This window comes from Stegodyphus dumicola, chromosome X2 (assembly GCF_044657685.1).
Source record: "Stegodyphus dumicola isolate Sdum_Otavi_A_Nest chromosome X2, ASM4465768v1".
Taxonomy (NCBI): domain Eukaryota; kingdom Metazoa; phylum Arthropoda; class Arachnida; order Araneae; family Eresidae; genus Stegodyphus; species Stegodyphus dumicola.
In genome coordinates this window covers 120,793,582-120,810,854 of record NC_140781.1, presented here as the reverse complement: position 1 = coordinate 120,810,854, position 17,273 = coordinate 120,793,582, and the positions used below count along the sequence as shown (strand labels likewise).

Here is a 17,273-nt window from a genome sequence, read left to right as displayed (position 1 = left end):
ATGAAGTTTTACTTTTATAGCTTTGCTAACAATTTTGAATCTCTTTAACATAAATTTTCTTGCTACTATTGATTACTAAATTTGGTTATTTAATGAAATTTCATAGTGAATTTTTGATATTGTACCTAGAATGCTGGTATAATTGAAGCATATCTCAGTCTGTAGATTCTAGTTGGAAAATATATCATATACTGTTTTAGAAATATATTGCAAAGGACTGGATGTTAAGGTGGATGTAAAATTTGAATGGCGAAATAAGAAAAAAGTCTTTGAATTTTTGTTGCAGATAATTTATTTGACTGAAGCATTAAAAGTATAGTTCTGGTGTTTTATGCTTGAGGAAGAATACGAGCTGCAATTGTTGAAATACGAGCAATTGTTGAAATACGAGCTGCAATTGTTGACATCTAATTGTTGAAAATAAGCTGCTTTTATTGATATAATGCTTTAGACATTTTTTAAAGAAGAAATTATGTCTCTTTAACATTAGAACTGTCAAAAGAACTGTCAAAGTGAACAATTGCATCATGATAAAACCCCAATTTTTTCTAAATTTCTTGAAAAGAAAAGAAAGAGAGCTTTAAATCTGCATCTTTCTTTTACATTTCTTCAAAATGCTCTGATATTTTGAATGGATTGTTGTACTTTTGGACTGCTAAAAGAGCAGTTTCTAACTGTAGAAGTAAACAAATACATGTACTGGGGAAAACGTTGAAAGAGGGGTGAAGTAAAGCAACACTTTAAGAAATAACTTTTTATTTTCAAAATAAAAATGTTGAGAGCAAAACCCAACTTATAGAGGTCTTAGGATGAAAGTATTTTTTTATTTAAAATTTTAAGTACAGTGCAGTAAATTATTTAAAAACGTGTTTAAACGTGTCAATAGAGTCTCTACTGAGTTTCCGTGACTTATAAAAGACAAAAAGTTTATGTATACTTAATTTATATTGATTGTCTGCTGATCTGAAGTGATTGTATTGAGATCACTTAGGTTTGCATTTTAGAATGTAAAATGGTGCTTTACACGAGGAAATATTAAAAAACATTGCTTTGATTGAGAAAAGCGTTAAAAAACACTCTGAATGAAAGAAAAGTATTGTCTTTAATATTAGTTATTTCTGCTTTTCTTATCAATTATATATATATATATATATATATACTCTCGCACATACGTTAAGATTAATTAGTTCAGTAAAAATGTATGTCTCACAAAATGAGGTATTGTTATACAATGTCGTATAAATATAGTAACGATATTGGTGGTATTGTCATGTAAAGTTAAAAATACATTATCGTTAAAAAGTTTGTTATACATCGCTTTATTATTACTGGTTGAACCTTATGTACGTGATGCTATACCTATCTTGTATATTAATTTTTTAACACGAATATATCGTTTTTCTGTATCTGTATGTGCAAATATGGCATACAAGAAACACAAATGAAAAAAAACTTGAAAACATTTTTCTTTATTTTAGTTATATATTTTGAAAAAGACTGGAGATGCTATGCCGAAACATACAAAAGGCATAAAAAAACAATTTTTTATGTCACAAAATAACAGTTTTCGGGGAAAATATCTTAGAAAACAATTTTAAAACACTAAACATCGTGTTCAAGATATGATATATTACGACGAAGAACATTAACATAGCGTCACACAATTAGTAGGACCTAAAGCACTGCGGCAGAAACAGAAGTAACATAACATAAGAGGGATATGATTTAAGCACCGGAAAAGTGCGAAGAGATGTAAAACGTATTTCACATTTACACAATTTTCAACAGTCAGGTATTATATTGACATATTATTGATTTTCCTGATGCGTAGCATTCATCTCAAAGATCAATGGAATAAGTTGAAGGAGAATTTTTGGCAACTAATTTATACCGTTTTTCTTCATAAAATTTCAGCTACATGTTAGAATTGACCCAGAAAATAAGTGCTATGTAACTGAAAACGAGGACCTGAAAATTCCCTGCCTTTTAGAATTAGTTTTTCCATTTAACTCTGACATAAGAAATTTCAACATTAAATTGAAATACCAATTTTTGCAAGTGTTTTTATTAATTACTCAATTTCAAGGAAACAGTTTGGATATTTGGAAATCGTTAAAGAGAGCAGTTTAAGTAATATGGTTCTTTGAAACGAATTCTAGCGAACTAGTATATAACATTAAGCAAGTTGGCTAGAAAAATATCACAAAATCTGAATCACCATTTTTTCTAGTAACGGATTTTAAAAGTTTGAATAATTTGATAGCTTTGTAATTTTCAAGTCCTGGACAATGCAGCTGATGACACTGAAATACTAAGGGAAGAAGAAAGGAAAAAGAGCTGGAAATTAGGTTTAACGTATAATCACATAACTCCACGATATCGTATTTCGAATTACATAGATTTTAACAGGGGCGAATTTAGAGAGCTAACCGTACATTACGTGCAATGCACTTCTAGAATCCATTACTGTCCAAATAGAACTCTACAACAGCTCCACACCAACTGTTTTGTGGCATGATTTCCTGCTCACATGTTTAACTTCATTTAGAAGTTATATAAACTAATTAAGAAACGAATTTTGAGCGAAAAATATCAAAACAGTATTCGAATTCTATGTTTCTTTGCAAACAGAAATTAAGCAAAAAATATCGAAATGATGAGTGAAAATGTCACTTTCTAGAGGGCTGTTTACTGGTTCCATTTCCACGAAACTCTGTTATTTGTCTGCTACAATTTCCTAAAATATAGCATCTTACTTTGAGTATTCTCACGATCGCAAATGTTTCGATTCAAAGGGGAAGAAACTCTTCTATAAATTAAATACTATAATAAGTTTCATTCTAAAGTGTTTACAAAAAATGTGCATCAAATGTATTAACATTTTAAATCAAATTAATACTCGTAGTTGTTACATATCTTACACACGTTATTCATTACTAAAACATAGTTAAACTAATACAGATGTTACTGGTAATGGTAACAATGAAACACTTGGGGCGGAAATTCTTACGTTGATCGAGGTAGTATGAAAATTGTATATGCTTTCACATCGCTTATTTGAGAAGTGGTTTGGCCACTAGCGGAAGGATTAAGTCATTTAAGAAATTGGCAATGAGAATGTATATTTCGCATTACACTTTTTTTTCTGTGAAATAATAAAAGTTTGTCACCTTTTAACACTACCTTCAGGTACTCTTAGTTCTTAGATCAACAGCTAAGAACTGGGAAAAAAATTCGGTTTCTTCTATCGTTCATCAAACCTTGCATTTTTTTAGTAGTTGTGGACTCTAACTTAAGCTCATTATTTAACACTTAAATATTTTAGTGCGTACAATAGCCATGCAGTATTATAAGAATGGATAAAAAGTATATTAAGTTATCGTTTTTTGAGCAAACTTTGTATCTGATCATTTTCGCTTCTAAATATTAGGGTTGCCAACATTTAAATATTTAAACTCACTACCTTGTCTGAACTTTAGCTTCCTTCACACGATGGTTTAAAATTCATAAGAGGTCTAAGCCAAGTATCGTTGCTAATCCAGACCTTGATACGTCACAAAAACTGGTTTAAGAATTTTTCTGAGAGTTTTAACTTTTCAACTTTAAGCCAACTTGGTATAACAACCGACGAATCACAGCGAAACAAATATTTGTCGACAGTTTCATTTTGTCAGCTACACATTTACGCATGCACATCTTTCCCATCCTTGACTAACTACGGCTTAAACCCTGCTAAACAGGTGTGAATGGACATAGTGACTTTTATGCTTTAAACCATGAAATCTTATGATGACAAAACCTTCGTCTGAATGAAGCCTTTAAACTACTGTCAACCGTGGTTTTCTCGCATTGTCACAGGTTTTGGAGTACAAATATTAGTCAAAGCTGTTGTACTGTTTTAAATTTTTCCAAATAAGGTAAAATTACTAATTAGTGAAGAAGGTTATTAAATGAAGTAAGTAACAAAAAGATAAACATAGCTTTGACGCAATATAGTATCTCTGACACTATTTTCCTTCCTTGTTTTGAGAAGACCCTGACTATCGAAAGTTTAAGATCTGAAAACTTTTTTGATGCAGCTAGGGAAAAGAACTTAAATAAATATTGCATTGTAACTTCTACTATATAGGTATTTAAAATATCACATGCAATAATTAATTGCAAGAAATTTTGCACCTAAAATTTTACTAATGTTCAGTTTTTAAAATTTTTTTATTGAGGAAAATTTGGTAAAGTTTACGAAGAATACCTCAGTTAAAGATTTAAGATAATAATAGAGAAAATATCCCTCTTCCAGATATAATCTTAGTAATCCATAAACACAGAAAAGCAAGTAAACAATGAAGATCAGGAAAGAAGAATTACGATCCGAATTAGGTGAAGATGTCATGATGAGTTTTCCTTATAAAGACTCTAATAGTTCTCTTGACAAAACTTCAGTCCCCGTGAAGATAATAAAAATTAAATAAGCCTATAAACACTGTTTCCCAGACATGTTTTTGAAACTACATCTTTGATTTTCTTTAAACTTTACAGTTGTATTCTCCGTTAAGTGTATTTTGATACTAAGAGAGACACCATAATGAGAAATGTTTTCATACACTTCATAAATGAACGAAACTTTAAATAGATTAAAAGTTCTTGATAATTTAATGATAGAAGCTATTTTTATTTTTTATTGACTACTTTAAATAATAAATGGCAAAGTTTTGTGTTTTGCATTAATAAAAAATACATTTTGATGAACTCCTTATTTTTGTAAGTCTTAAGCGATCAGTTTTCTTTGACCAAAATAACTTATTTTAAAAATTATGTTGTACTTTTTCCTTAAAACCAGAGGCAATTTTGCCTTCAAAACTCAATATCTAAAGTACATATTATTGTAACAGCATAAAATATGCTCCTCTTATAGAGTACTTTACAATAAAAAATAGTAACTAATAGAAAAATTTAAATAATAATAAAAAATAATAACTAAAAAATTTAAATAATAATAAAAATAATAACTAATAGAAAAATTCAAATAATAAAAAATATTTTTAGGTTAAAAATGAGCCTTTTAGAATTTTAAGTAATCATATGATTTTTAAAAATTAAATAAACGATAAAAATAGTCTTTTTTATTGAACCGGAGGTCTTCAATTTTGAGCAAAGTAACCCAGGTTGACAGTATTGTATTGATGATGGTTTAGATGCAAAGAAGTGCTATTATGAAAAGAGAAGTTACGTAAGAGCTAGAAATTAAAAAAAATTAAGTTGGATTGATGAAAAAAATTGAATAAAACTTATAAATAGTGTTTTCAGAGTTTTATTAGAGTTAATGGTGAATTTAAAACTATAAGAACCTTACTATTCTGTTAATCAAAGATAGAACTGGAAATATTTAATAAAAGGAAACCGAAAGGGTTTTTAACAGGAGATTATAAATGCCTTACTTCGAAATGTGGGATGAAAAATCTCATAAGGATGTATGACGTGCAAAGTATGACGTGAGGAGGACAGGTGACTCTAAGAGAGAAAATACACCTTGAAAGATATTTCAGTTATACAAAACCTCTAGCAGTAGTGTTGGGTTAAGCGTTACTGCTTTGCAATATGGACAACATATAGCTGATTGATTTGTTTCTGAGTAAATTTTTAAATATGTGAGAAATAAGGAATGATTTACTTTAAATTATTTATTGAAATTTAAAGTCTTTATGATATCTTTTAAAAAATAAAACTTTATCAAAACAGTGCATAGTAGTGTAGTATCAAAGCATTGACAGCTATAATTCTTCGATAGTTATGCGCATTTTTGCACTTGAAATAATCAGCAAAATATTAGTAAACTTCATCGGCTAGTAACCACATTCGGACAACTTAATTTAGGAGAATTCAGGCTAGAATCTGAAATACAAATGTATATCAGAAATGAAATATTTAACTGTCCATGCAGCTTTACACAAAAAACGCTTGTTAATGCCTGGTCGAAACCCTTACACTCATTAATCGACATCATTTCTAGGTACTGGAAATTTGTCGTACGCTTTTACTTGCTATTTGAATAGGGGTTTATAAGTACATACAGGTTTTATTTACCGAAGAACTGCAGTCATGAAATCATTAAAGCTAATGGAATGGTAGTTATGCGATATTGCAAGTCAGTGACAAAAAGAAAGAATTTTTAGTGAAAACCATGATTTGCCTATCATAATCATGCTATCGATTTAGTGACAGTCGACCAACACACAGGCAGTATTCGGCGCAATACTACAGACTTACTTCTTGAAACTTGCATAATAGTTTTCGAAATCGTGCTTCGGTTGGAGACAACTCAGCTAGTTGTAGAATACCTTATTATATATTCACTACAATACCTTAGTAAAGGGTTTAAAGGAAGAGTTAAATATTTTAAATCAAACGAATTATTTAGAAAATTCGGAAAATAAATCAGTCAACTATTGTACCAACTCTATTTTAATTTTATATGTGTATTTTCATAAGCAATGGTCACCAAAATTAAAACTAGAAGTAGATTTTAAATGAACCTTGAGAATGTATGTAATTACCGTAAAATAATTTACATCTGCGTATATCACCAAAGGTAAAATCTGAGATCCTTCCTAAAATGCGAGTAGATAGAATCATAATTGTGGAGCTTTAGTAGGAAGCAATTAAAACCTCAGCATTTAAGTGGGGCAGTTTATATTAATTAAACAAGCTACTGTATTTACTGGTCGAGAACTATGTCATATATCGAATCATGTTTTTGCCATTACTATAATCATTGTATTGACTGTTTATCACTAACTCATTACCTGAGGATATACAGGCTGATTATTTTCTCAGAATCAAAGTTTTAGTATTTCAATTAAAATGTGAGAATAAAAATCAATTGAGAGAGCGGGTAACGCTTAGAAAAATGAGTAATTTAAAATAAATTGGCCAACAGACTGTGTTTAATCCTATATATAAATTCAGAATGAATAAGTTAAGAAATGCATGGATCTGAGAGTAATTTTTGAAAATCTTCCTCTCATTTTCGACCATGTTTTTATCATGTAATACATCCGTAAGGAGTGATCAGCCCTTATTGCTATGCAAATTAAATTTTCTTTCATAAATTATGAAATTTTAGATTTAATTTATTTGATTTTTCATTTTTCTAATATTTTATTAAATGTGCTGTATTTTTCCCTTCTAAATCTTTCCTTCTAATAAATTTTGGCGTAAAATAAAGAGTTTTCGAATTCTTAAATGCGATGTCATATTTCGTACGGCAGTCTAAATATCAATAGTTTTTGAATCTGAAGGGTTAATGTACAATATTTTAAGTTTTAGAGCTTATTAAGAAACATTTAAAATTGAATTATGTGACTTAGAAGTATTATTTAATAATTAAAAATTATCTCATTTTTTTGCATTCTATGATTGGCTTGCGATTTAATGCCTCAGACACTTGCATTAAAATTCCTGCTTCTCATTTTGATGCATAATATATATATATATACCTATGTATTAAAGAATATGCATGAAGTTGCATGTTTTAGTGTATAATGTATATATATGTTAAAATAAGGATACGCCATTTACCTCCTGTTACACATTTCATTTAAAATATTCAGATTGCTAATGCGTTTTCTTTTATTCTGAATTTTCACTTGTAGTTGCTAATGTGTTCTTGTATTCTGCATTTTCACCTTTAATTACAAATGCGTACTTTATGTTTTCTTTTTTTTAAAAAAAATAAAAATGTATATGCTGTATTTTCTCTCTTAGTTGCTAAATGATATTGCATAGTTGCTAATTATACATTGCATAGTTGAAAAGTTAGCAACCCAACAGGGACCATATATCAATAATAACTTTCTAATTCTGAGGTGCTCGATGATAAAATAATGACACTTTTTATAATTTAGGGGGAAATTATCATAATGAAGGTATTTTTTTAGAGTAATATTTAAGATCTAATTTTTGTTCTTCCTTTGAAAAATTTCTAAATACGCCCCTGAGTTTAGTAAGCAAAAATTTAAAATTATAATTAAACACAGCATTGCGTGAGCGTGAAATGGCTAAACGATTTGTTTCCTTAAATTTTATATCCACATGCGGTTGCTACTCGGAAATTGATTTCAGATTGTTATTAAAGCAGTTAACAAATATGGATTAATTACTTTACTTGTGCGTCAACTGATCTTTTCCATATCTTACTTCGCTACAATTTATTCTTTGGACGTTTTTCTGTGATATTAAAAATTTAGGATATGTATCACATCATTACAATTAACTGTTAATGATATGACTCATAATATATGGTTTCTTAAAGTTTCTTGTCCTAAATCTACTTTCTAATTGCAATAAATTTGATAAAATATAGCAGTCGCAAAAACAACTGGTTAGTACCGTTTATTTAAAGCGACTAAATATTTTGATGTTTTAATGGAATGATATAATACTTATAATTATTTAATACGTCATAAACTATCGCAAAAACTTAACAAATATGTCACAAAACTTTATCTAGCTGATGTGTTGCTTCGTAATGGATTCATGAAAAAATTAACAAAGCAGCTACACAAGCTCACAAAAGATCTCTGTAATAATTAAAGGTTCCTTAACTGACAGTTTCTTGGATAATTATAAGACTTTCAAAGCACGAAAACAAGAAATTGGCTTACAGTTGATGTTTGTTGCAGAGAATTTGTCTAGAAGAGATCTGAGTTACAGAGGAGAAATAATAGTGCTGGAAGAGGCGACTAATAAATCATTGTCATACTCATGCCACTAACAGAAGCATCTACTATTTAAAAACTAAAACTGCAGATGATGAAGACTGAAAAAGACTATCAGACCAAACACATGAGCAATGTGCAATTCAATATTTGAGTAAGAGGGCTGCTCTGTTTTAACGACAAAAGTATTCTCAGTATCTTCAAACTATATCCATAGATGTGGCCTATGATATGCATTAGTCACGATGATTTCTGCAGAAAAGAACAGTTCGCGTAATTTTAAGTTTGACTGGCGTAAAGAATATTTTGAACTGGAATGAAAGATTTTGACTAAGAAAAGTGGGGTGAAAGATTTGCTCAGATAACATGGCAATACGTTAATCTTAAAAATCCGAGACTTGTTCGTATTTAGGTTTTGTTTTCACCGATGCTGGTATAAGCATAGTTTGTGGCACAGTCTCAAATATGCAACCAGATGGAACAATCCTGCCAATGAATATTTTTTATGTATTTTTCGCTTTTTTTTTAAAGAATGGGCGAGTTTTATAGATTTTTTTTTTTGTTTCTTCCAAGGATATGGCATTCGAATCCAGGAGGCATGAAATTGCATTCTCTGGGTGATTTGCGATATGTCGTGGTTGCGGATTTCAAAGAAGGCCACACCAAGATTCTCATAGCAGACGGAGGAGCAAGGCACCCACGACTAAATAAATGGAAGCACGAATCAAGGACCCCAATCCACACTGCTGTCCGATGCTGCCTTCCTGTAAAAAGCCACCAAAGATAACAAAATTAGCATTCTTCAAAACATAAATCATAAGAAAAGGTTGTTATTTAGGTTTATAAAACTTCTACTTGGTTTAGGAAATAAGTATCGTCATATGAAGCTAAAATAACTATTACTATATTCCAAACATATAATAAATGTATCAGTTTCTTCTGATACATTTATTATCCTTTTGGAATGTATTCTTCTGGTTTAAATACATCTTAAATGCAAATACAATAACAGATAAAAACTGATCTTAAGATTCTCTTTGCAAACCTAATTTTATTCTAGAAAGCGATTCAGAAAGAGTCTAAATCTACTGTTAGATGAAATGCTGTATTAAGAAAAATCACAATAAGCTTTTTAACTTTGCTTCAAAAGATAGTGTGTGCTTAGACCTACTGGAGCTGTCTCCTTTCCCAAAGTGACATACACGCTCATATATATAATACATATACATTCAAATATATATACAGGTTATCCTCCAAGTCTTTATTCATCTATTTTAAAGTTGAAGTGGAATATTCTAAACTTTTGATTGAACTGACGAAGCTAAAATTTCTATTTAAATGGACCTTCAAAACGTGTTAATGTCTAATTAACTTTTTCCCTTGTTGTCATCAAATGAGATTAAAATGACGCAAAGAATATATTAGATGTTTCTGCTACACGGTAAAGATTTTATGGTGTCTGCATACCCAAACGTCTATGGGAATGGTGTCAAAATTATGTATGTTCCACATACATTCAGTATTATGTATGACAGCGCGAATGGTGTCAAAATTACACAGGGTGATACGCTATCAGACCGACAAATTTGCAGTGTGTGTAGGGGGTACAGAGACGACTCGGAATCATATAGGAATGTAGGGTCGTCGTTGTGCGGTTCCATATGGTACTAGCATGACGGGGATCCTCCACATTGCACGACTGACGTCCGCCGACACCTCGACGTAACCTTTCGACAGCGGTGGATAGGTTGTGGGGGCCCGGCTCATTGGCCTGCCAGATCCCCAGACATATCATGTAGGGATTTCTTCTTCTGGTGTCACATGAAAAGCTTGGTGTACGAGACACCCGTTCCTTCATTTGCAGACCTCGTCGCTCGAACATCTGTTGCTGCCAGGAGGAAACGTGACATGCCAGGAATCTTCCGGAACAGAAGGAATTCCATACAGCGCCGCTGTCAGGTCTGCCAGAAGACTTCTGGTAGTAATTTTGAACACCTTTTGTAGTACAACCTTTCAATGAAATGTTTTCTGTTTCATTGATGTGTTGCTGTTTCTGCTCTTTTTCTCTGTTTCTTTGCACCATAGCTCGCAACTACGGTATTTGCGATCCTGCATTCCCATGTGATTTCGAGTCGTCTCTGTACTCTCTACACCCCCTGCAAGTTTGTCGGTCTGGTAGAGAATCACCCTGTATATTTCTCACATACATTTAATATGTCAGAAAATTATGTATTTCATAGAAGTAAATATGCAAAAAAATCTTCAGTACTGAATGGGCTATTTTACATAACCACCATCATGTATTTACCTCATTTTTATCGTCAGTATGCATGATATATCCAAACATTCCATATTAAAAAAGTTGGAACCGAACATTTTCGTCTACTTTGCTTTATAAGTGAGAATTGTAACTTCTTCAGTTCATCGCCTGAGGCATGGCAAATTTTTATATCTAGCGTGATGAGTCATTGGATCACTAGCTGCACACTTTCTGCGCAACATAGTTGTGAGTATATATGCTCCACAGCGAGAAAAATAGGTAGATTATCCATTCATATTATACTAAATCTAAGGGCGGGTTGTAACCTTTAACTCTTATTTTTATTCTACTGATTTTCATCCTAATAGAAACGAAATGCAATAAGCAAGTAAAACTTATTAATTTTACTTACTTCTGGATGATGGTGGACGCATGACTCTGGCAATTTTCTAATCGTGCCATTTCTCATCCTTTGGCATCTTACCTCTTCTTCGTAGATAACTTCTTCAGGAGCTAACGACTGAGTTCTGACGCCTGTTCTATCATCGGTTTGATTCAGATCTCCCAGTCCTGGTATGTACGTTACTAACATAATTAAATTCGTATGCGGAACTCTTTGGACAATGTAATTTCTGCAAAAAAGAAACATTTTTTCTCTTAAAAGCGTGTAATTCAAAAAAAAAAAAAAATTTTGCAAAATTTTTGTAAAATCGAATGAAAATTACTGTGCCTTTACGAATTCCACGTCAAAGCTCAAATTCTTGTTAACAGAAATAAAATAAAAAATAATAAAAAATATTATCGCTGCCATTCTGATTTAACCTTGCATCCAGCTTCCTTTCCATAAATTTATTTAATAAATTTGGGGTTTTTAAATCATACCTGCTTAGTTCGTGAATTTTCTTATACCGAGAACATTTTAAATTTCGGTCACTATGTTTTATATATAAACTCTAATACTAGAAGATTTTGTGGCATAAAAACCATAAACAAAGTCAATATTCTATACAGGACTTATATTGTATGGTTAGAATATACATTGTTGTCTGATTAGAATATATTGTTGACTATTAAAATGCAGCACTGAAGAACAAGAGATACCATAGCTATATATACTATTAGTAAAATAACAGAGCGAAGTGATTGAAATTGGAATCCCATTCGACTTGCGAAATATAAAGAAACCATTATTTAAGTGTAATCGTCATGGCTGCAATCACTCTGATACTCAACGGTATTGGCAAAAGAGGCTCTGAATGTACGCAAGGGTTATGTCAGTCTATGCTGTTTTCATTTCTCTATCAAAAGCATATGTGAGTGATGATTGCTGGGCTACTCGTTTGCCGATCAATCGAACCAAACGTGTTCCAGGGGGACTTATTGAGCGAACGAGCACACCAAAGCAGCAGTACAGTCTGGAAGGCAATAAAGAATTGTAGAATACTGCGTGTCACGTGCAGTAGCACACTGTCCTATTGAAACTTGGTCATTGGCAAATCTTGAAGGTACAACAAACCCCAGAGCTTGAGATAACAAGAGATTGAAATATGTAACTTAAGAGAAAATTCAAATATTCTTCCTGAAATAACTTTTCATAATCTTAGTTTTAAATTCTATTGCAATTTTAAGATATGAGTTATACCTTAATATGTTTAACATGAGTTCCATATTATTGTCAAAGAAATGCGAAATAAACTACGACTAAGAATCCGTTCTATTTATAGTTTCAAAATTAAATAAATATTTCCATTTATTAGATTTTTAATAAGGTTAACCTTCGTATTCTAATTTTTTTCCTAGTATTAAATTCGTTTTTATATAATTTTTTTATTCACCTCATTATTTTATTTTCTTCCCTGTGTTCATCATAGCATTATAGTTAAATGCAACCCAATATACTTGGAATCGTTTTTATTTCAATGAAAAATATAAATATTTTGGAAAATATCTCAGTATAATAAATAAATACAACAAAATGCACTTCCGAAATATTTCCAAACGTTTATGGCTTACTTCGTGAGATTTTCCAGGGAATTGGGTAATACACCTTTCAAAGGCTCCCAGGAATCACTTGGTCGCATTTCATATAAATAGAACTCCTTGTCACACGGTCGAGGCCTATACTTCCTCGTAATTTTTACTTCATTACTCTGACTATCATCATCTTTACAATTATCGCAACGTCTAAGTATATAATCCTCACAGTCTGTAAAAAGAAATAATTAAAATCATTAAAAGGTTGTAAGATTGAAATTTTGTTCACAATTCAATACACCTGAGTATGGCTTTCTTGGTTGTTTTTCTTGAATCTGAAAATTTTGCGTGTTTTAATACTTTTTTAAACTTAACTGAAACTCAACTTATGGTGCCGGACAAATTAACTAAAAAATATATTATAAAACATTCAAAACACATTCATATAGCATATGGTATATCATATCAACATTCCTATAAACATTCGTATATCAAATCTATCAATCAATCAATCAATCGTATAGTGGTAGTACAATTTAACTTTTAGTTCGCGTTGTGAGTAACCTATGCAAAGGAAAAATCAATAACCCCAAATTCAATTAAACTCCATGTTTCTTAAAAGCCTCTCGGCTCAAACAAATGGAGGGATATGACAAACCACAGTAAATTATACATAACATAAATACACAAACGCAATTAAATTTTAAACACACATTTATTAAATTCTTGACTATTTTATATAATTAAATAATGGATAACTGATCAGTAATCCTACCACATATTTTTCTAAGCAAAATAACACATAATACTACACCAAATTACAGCTTACATTAATTAAGATTGACATTATCAAATTCTACTGTATCATAAGAGTAACAATAGTATTTCTTCCATTTCATCTTCTAACTTTAAGTATTTATCATGCTGTAGGGTTTATATTTATTTTAACTAACATTTATTTTAAGTTTAAACTATCTTTCCTGTCAAGCCTTACTTTCCCCTGGAACTGCCAATGCCAGAGTATGTAAATTTTAGTAGAAAACGCAAGGATTCAAATTATTAGCGGGAGTATTCTGAGTTAAATGGAATGGAAACGAGTTCGAGGTGTGCTGTTCTTACTTCACGAGCGCGGAGGTAGTTAGCCAGAAATTGAAGAACCCCGCGTTTCGGCCTGTGTGCTTGCCTCGGAGAATTGCTAATCGTTGAACGTGATATTCAAAGTTTGCTGAATTAGCAGCGGTATTGTAAAACGCGGTGAGGTTAGTTACGTTTAGAGAGCCTCGTAGTTAGAGTCTTGTTATTATTTCTTTTCAGGTTCTTATTTTTATTTTACCGCCGGGTCGGCGTAGTTTGTGAGCGTCAAGAGCACGCACTTGTAATATCTTAAGTTGAATAAAAAGGGACTTAAACCCTTCGCAAGACTCTGTCTATTTTCCAGTTTCAGCAGTCAGCACTTTGTTGCGTGCAGGTTGGAGTCGCGCAACTCTACAATGGTAATTCACTTTAAGAACACTGATAATTTCCACATCGATTAATTAATTTAAGTAATTGCTCAAATTTCAAGAAACATTAAAATGACGACTCTTGCTTGAGTATTAAGATAATTATTAAAGTAAAATAAATAAAAAAAAATCACTCACGGAGTGAAGTCCATACCGCGAACTTTCAATAATCGGGAATACCTTCGTATACTGATTAATAAGGCGATTTGACAGCTCTACAGATCGTTCAGCGTCTAAAGTTTACTCGAGCGCCACATTATTCCTGCTGTCCTTTATTCACAAAACCTTTGTTAATGGAGATAGACATTCCTTGCGAATTTTAAAGATGTCTTGGTTGAAACACCACTGAAGCTGTCCTTACAATAAATAAATTCCAGAGCACGGAAGGATGAAAAATCGACGCAGCTGACACAGGCAGAATAAACAGCATCGCACACCTTAGACGGATCCTACACGAGTCTCTTTCGTTCTGTAAGCCTCGAAACGCACGAAAAAACGTTGAGCACTTTGGAACAAAATCTGATTAGGAAGTCAAAGTCGGTAAAAACAGGAATACAGCATCAGGATATCAGGATCACCAAGAGAATCTGCAGTACAATTCTTGGAACAAGAGAATCGAAATTCTCTGCTGAGCTCTACGCCTTATGCCAACGCAAATTCTCGCCAGCTAAACGCCTAGAGAAAATCATACCCGCTGCACGCTGGTTCACGCGGCTCGCGAGAGCAAGACCCGAAGGGTCAAGCCCCCACTTGTTTCTCCTTTTCCTTCTTCTTCAAAAAATCAGAATCCGAATTCATTTCTATCCTGGTGCAAGCACCCAGGAAATCTCGGTTTCTCCGCCTCTGTGAGTTCATAGGCTTTCAAAAAATCATAAAATTAAATCTTACCAATCCCGGAATTTTACGTTATCTAAATTGAGAAAATGACACACCCATGACGAATTAAACACCAGAAAATCTGACAATGAAGTCCGAAAACATCTGTACACATAACGTGAGAAAAAAAATGGACCCCCCAACTAACAATCGAAACTAAGCTTTACGAGAATCCAATTACCTAAACTTAGTACACCCCCCACTGTCTTGAAGTAAGCCAAACTGCAATTTTAACAAAGCGACAGGAAGACGATTTTCGTTTCAAACACCACTAGTTAAAAGGCGACACACAATACCCTACTGCATCCAATGTTAATAAAAAAGGCCATAAACCAGATGGCTTGTTACAATTCCTACTCAAGAATAACGAGTTAAATAAAACCTTAACAGCTTAAGAATACTTTTTTCCAGATTAAAATACACATGAATACAAATAAAAATATTAGAATAATAATAACTTAAAACACATATTAATAATTAAAATATACGGCATAACATTCCCCCACGCACCAGGGGAAAAACATTTTGAGCATCAAATTTTTTTTTTAAACAAAACAAAACAACATTTTCCAAATGGTAGCAAGTTAAGTGCGACACAATTAATCAATTCAAAGCTAGTTGTCACGGAGAGCAGTGATTAAAAAAATTAAAATTTACACACAAAGCATTAAGTTTAACAAATTAAATTCAAAATTTAATTACCACACTAATAACCAATTAAACAGCAGCAGGAGTGAAGTGTCATAAAATCCATTTGCAAAAACAAGTTAATAAAAACACACAAATAAAAAAAAATTAAATCACTGGTGAGTAAAAAAATACGTTTTAAGGTTCCAGTCAACCAACAGTGACAAAAAAAAAAAAAAAAAAAAAAAAAAAAAAAAAAAAAAAATCCTAAAAGAATTAAACCCTGAACTGAACCAGAAGTTGAAACAAACGGAGAACATCCCCAGGAACGGAAACGAAAACTTGACCAAAAAAAAATTAAGCCAAAAGAATCTAGAGCGCATCTAGAAGCAAAAAGGGAAAAATAATTTAGATAAACTTACTTGATTTTTGTTTGTTTGTGTAATTATGGCAAAGCCTCGATAGCTATCTGCCTAATGGGAGGGACGCCTTTCTTGGAGGACTTTCTAAGGGAAACTGGCTCGTATACACGTTACACACGGGGAAAACCACGAAAACGCCCATGCAGCCAGCCCGTTCGCGGGATTCGAGCCTCGGACCGAACTACCAGTGTTCAGCGACTTTACCGCTCGGCCGCTGGTGGGCCTTAAACTTACTTGAAACAAGGAAATGAAATATTTCGGACCAGCCGAAAAACATCCTTAAACGCAAAATACTATTGTATCAAGAACTCGAAACCGAAACTAAAAGAAATTCACACAAATGGAGACAACCGCTAGACCAAACCAGTTGCAAAAATACGGAGGAAAAACTTTAAATACTCTTTCAAGAAAACAAAAGTAACACTAAAAAAAAAAAAAAAAAAAAAAAAAAAAAAAAAAAAAAAATGGAATTCAAATTCATAAGCATATCAAGGTCAAACAAAAAAAATTAATTCTGAAATTAGTCAACATAAATTCAACAAAAACTGAACTGAAGCAGGTTATACACACAGAGAATTTCTACGTAAACAAGAAAGTGTCCTACAAAAGGGTTTGCCACAATTTAGAAGAAAACCAAACTGCATCAAGGTACAAAAAGAAGTGAGTCACAACGAAGAACAGTTGTTATCCATACCTTTCACTGACATGAAGAAACATAGAGTCATCAAACCATAGCCATGTAAGTCGGGAGAGTAAGGCTTTTTAATGAACAATACTTGCAATTCAATGCATTCCCTAGACAAACCACCAGCCCAGTTAAAAATGCACTCGGAATCCACGTCTAGTAAAAAAGTGATGTACCGAACTAAGGCTGTAATCAAGCACAACTACAATGAAC

At 32.1% G+C, this 17,273-nt stretch overlaps 1 protein-coding gene across 4 annotated transcripts in view; it reads right to left on the bottom strand.

Moving 5' to 3' along the window:
* Positions 1-1,448: 1,448 nt before the first annotated feature.
* Positions 1,449-17,273, bottom strand: part of stj (voltage-dependent calcium channel subunit straightjacket) — a 617,416-nt gene continuing 601,591 nt past the window's right edge. For all 4 annotated transcript variants that reach the window (XM_085809254.1, XM_085809252.1, XM_085809253.1 and 1 more), the window contains 3 exons: positions 12,988-13,180; positions 11,387-11,606; positions 1,449-9,478 (listed from right to left, as the gene is read on the bottom strand). In XM_085809254.1, the coding sequence (XP_085665380.1) occupies positions 9,386-9,478; positions 11,387-11,606; positions 12,988-13,180 (506 nt within the window). In that variant the 3' untranslated portion in view covers positions 1,449-9,385. The remainder of the gene's footprint in view (positions 9,479-11,386; positions 11,607-12,987; positions 13,181-17,273) is intronic.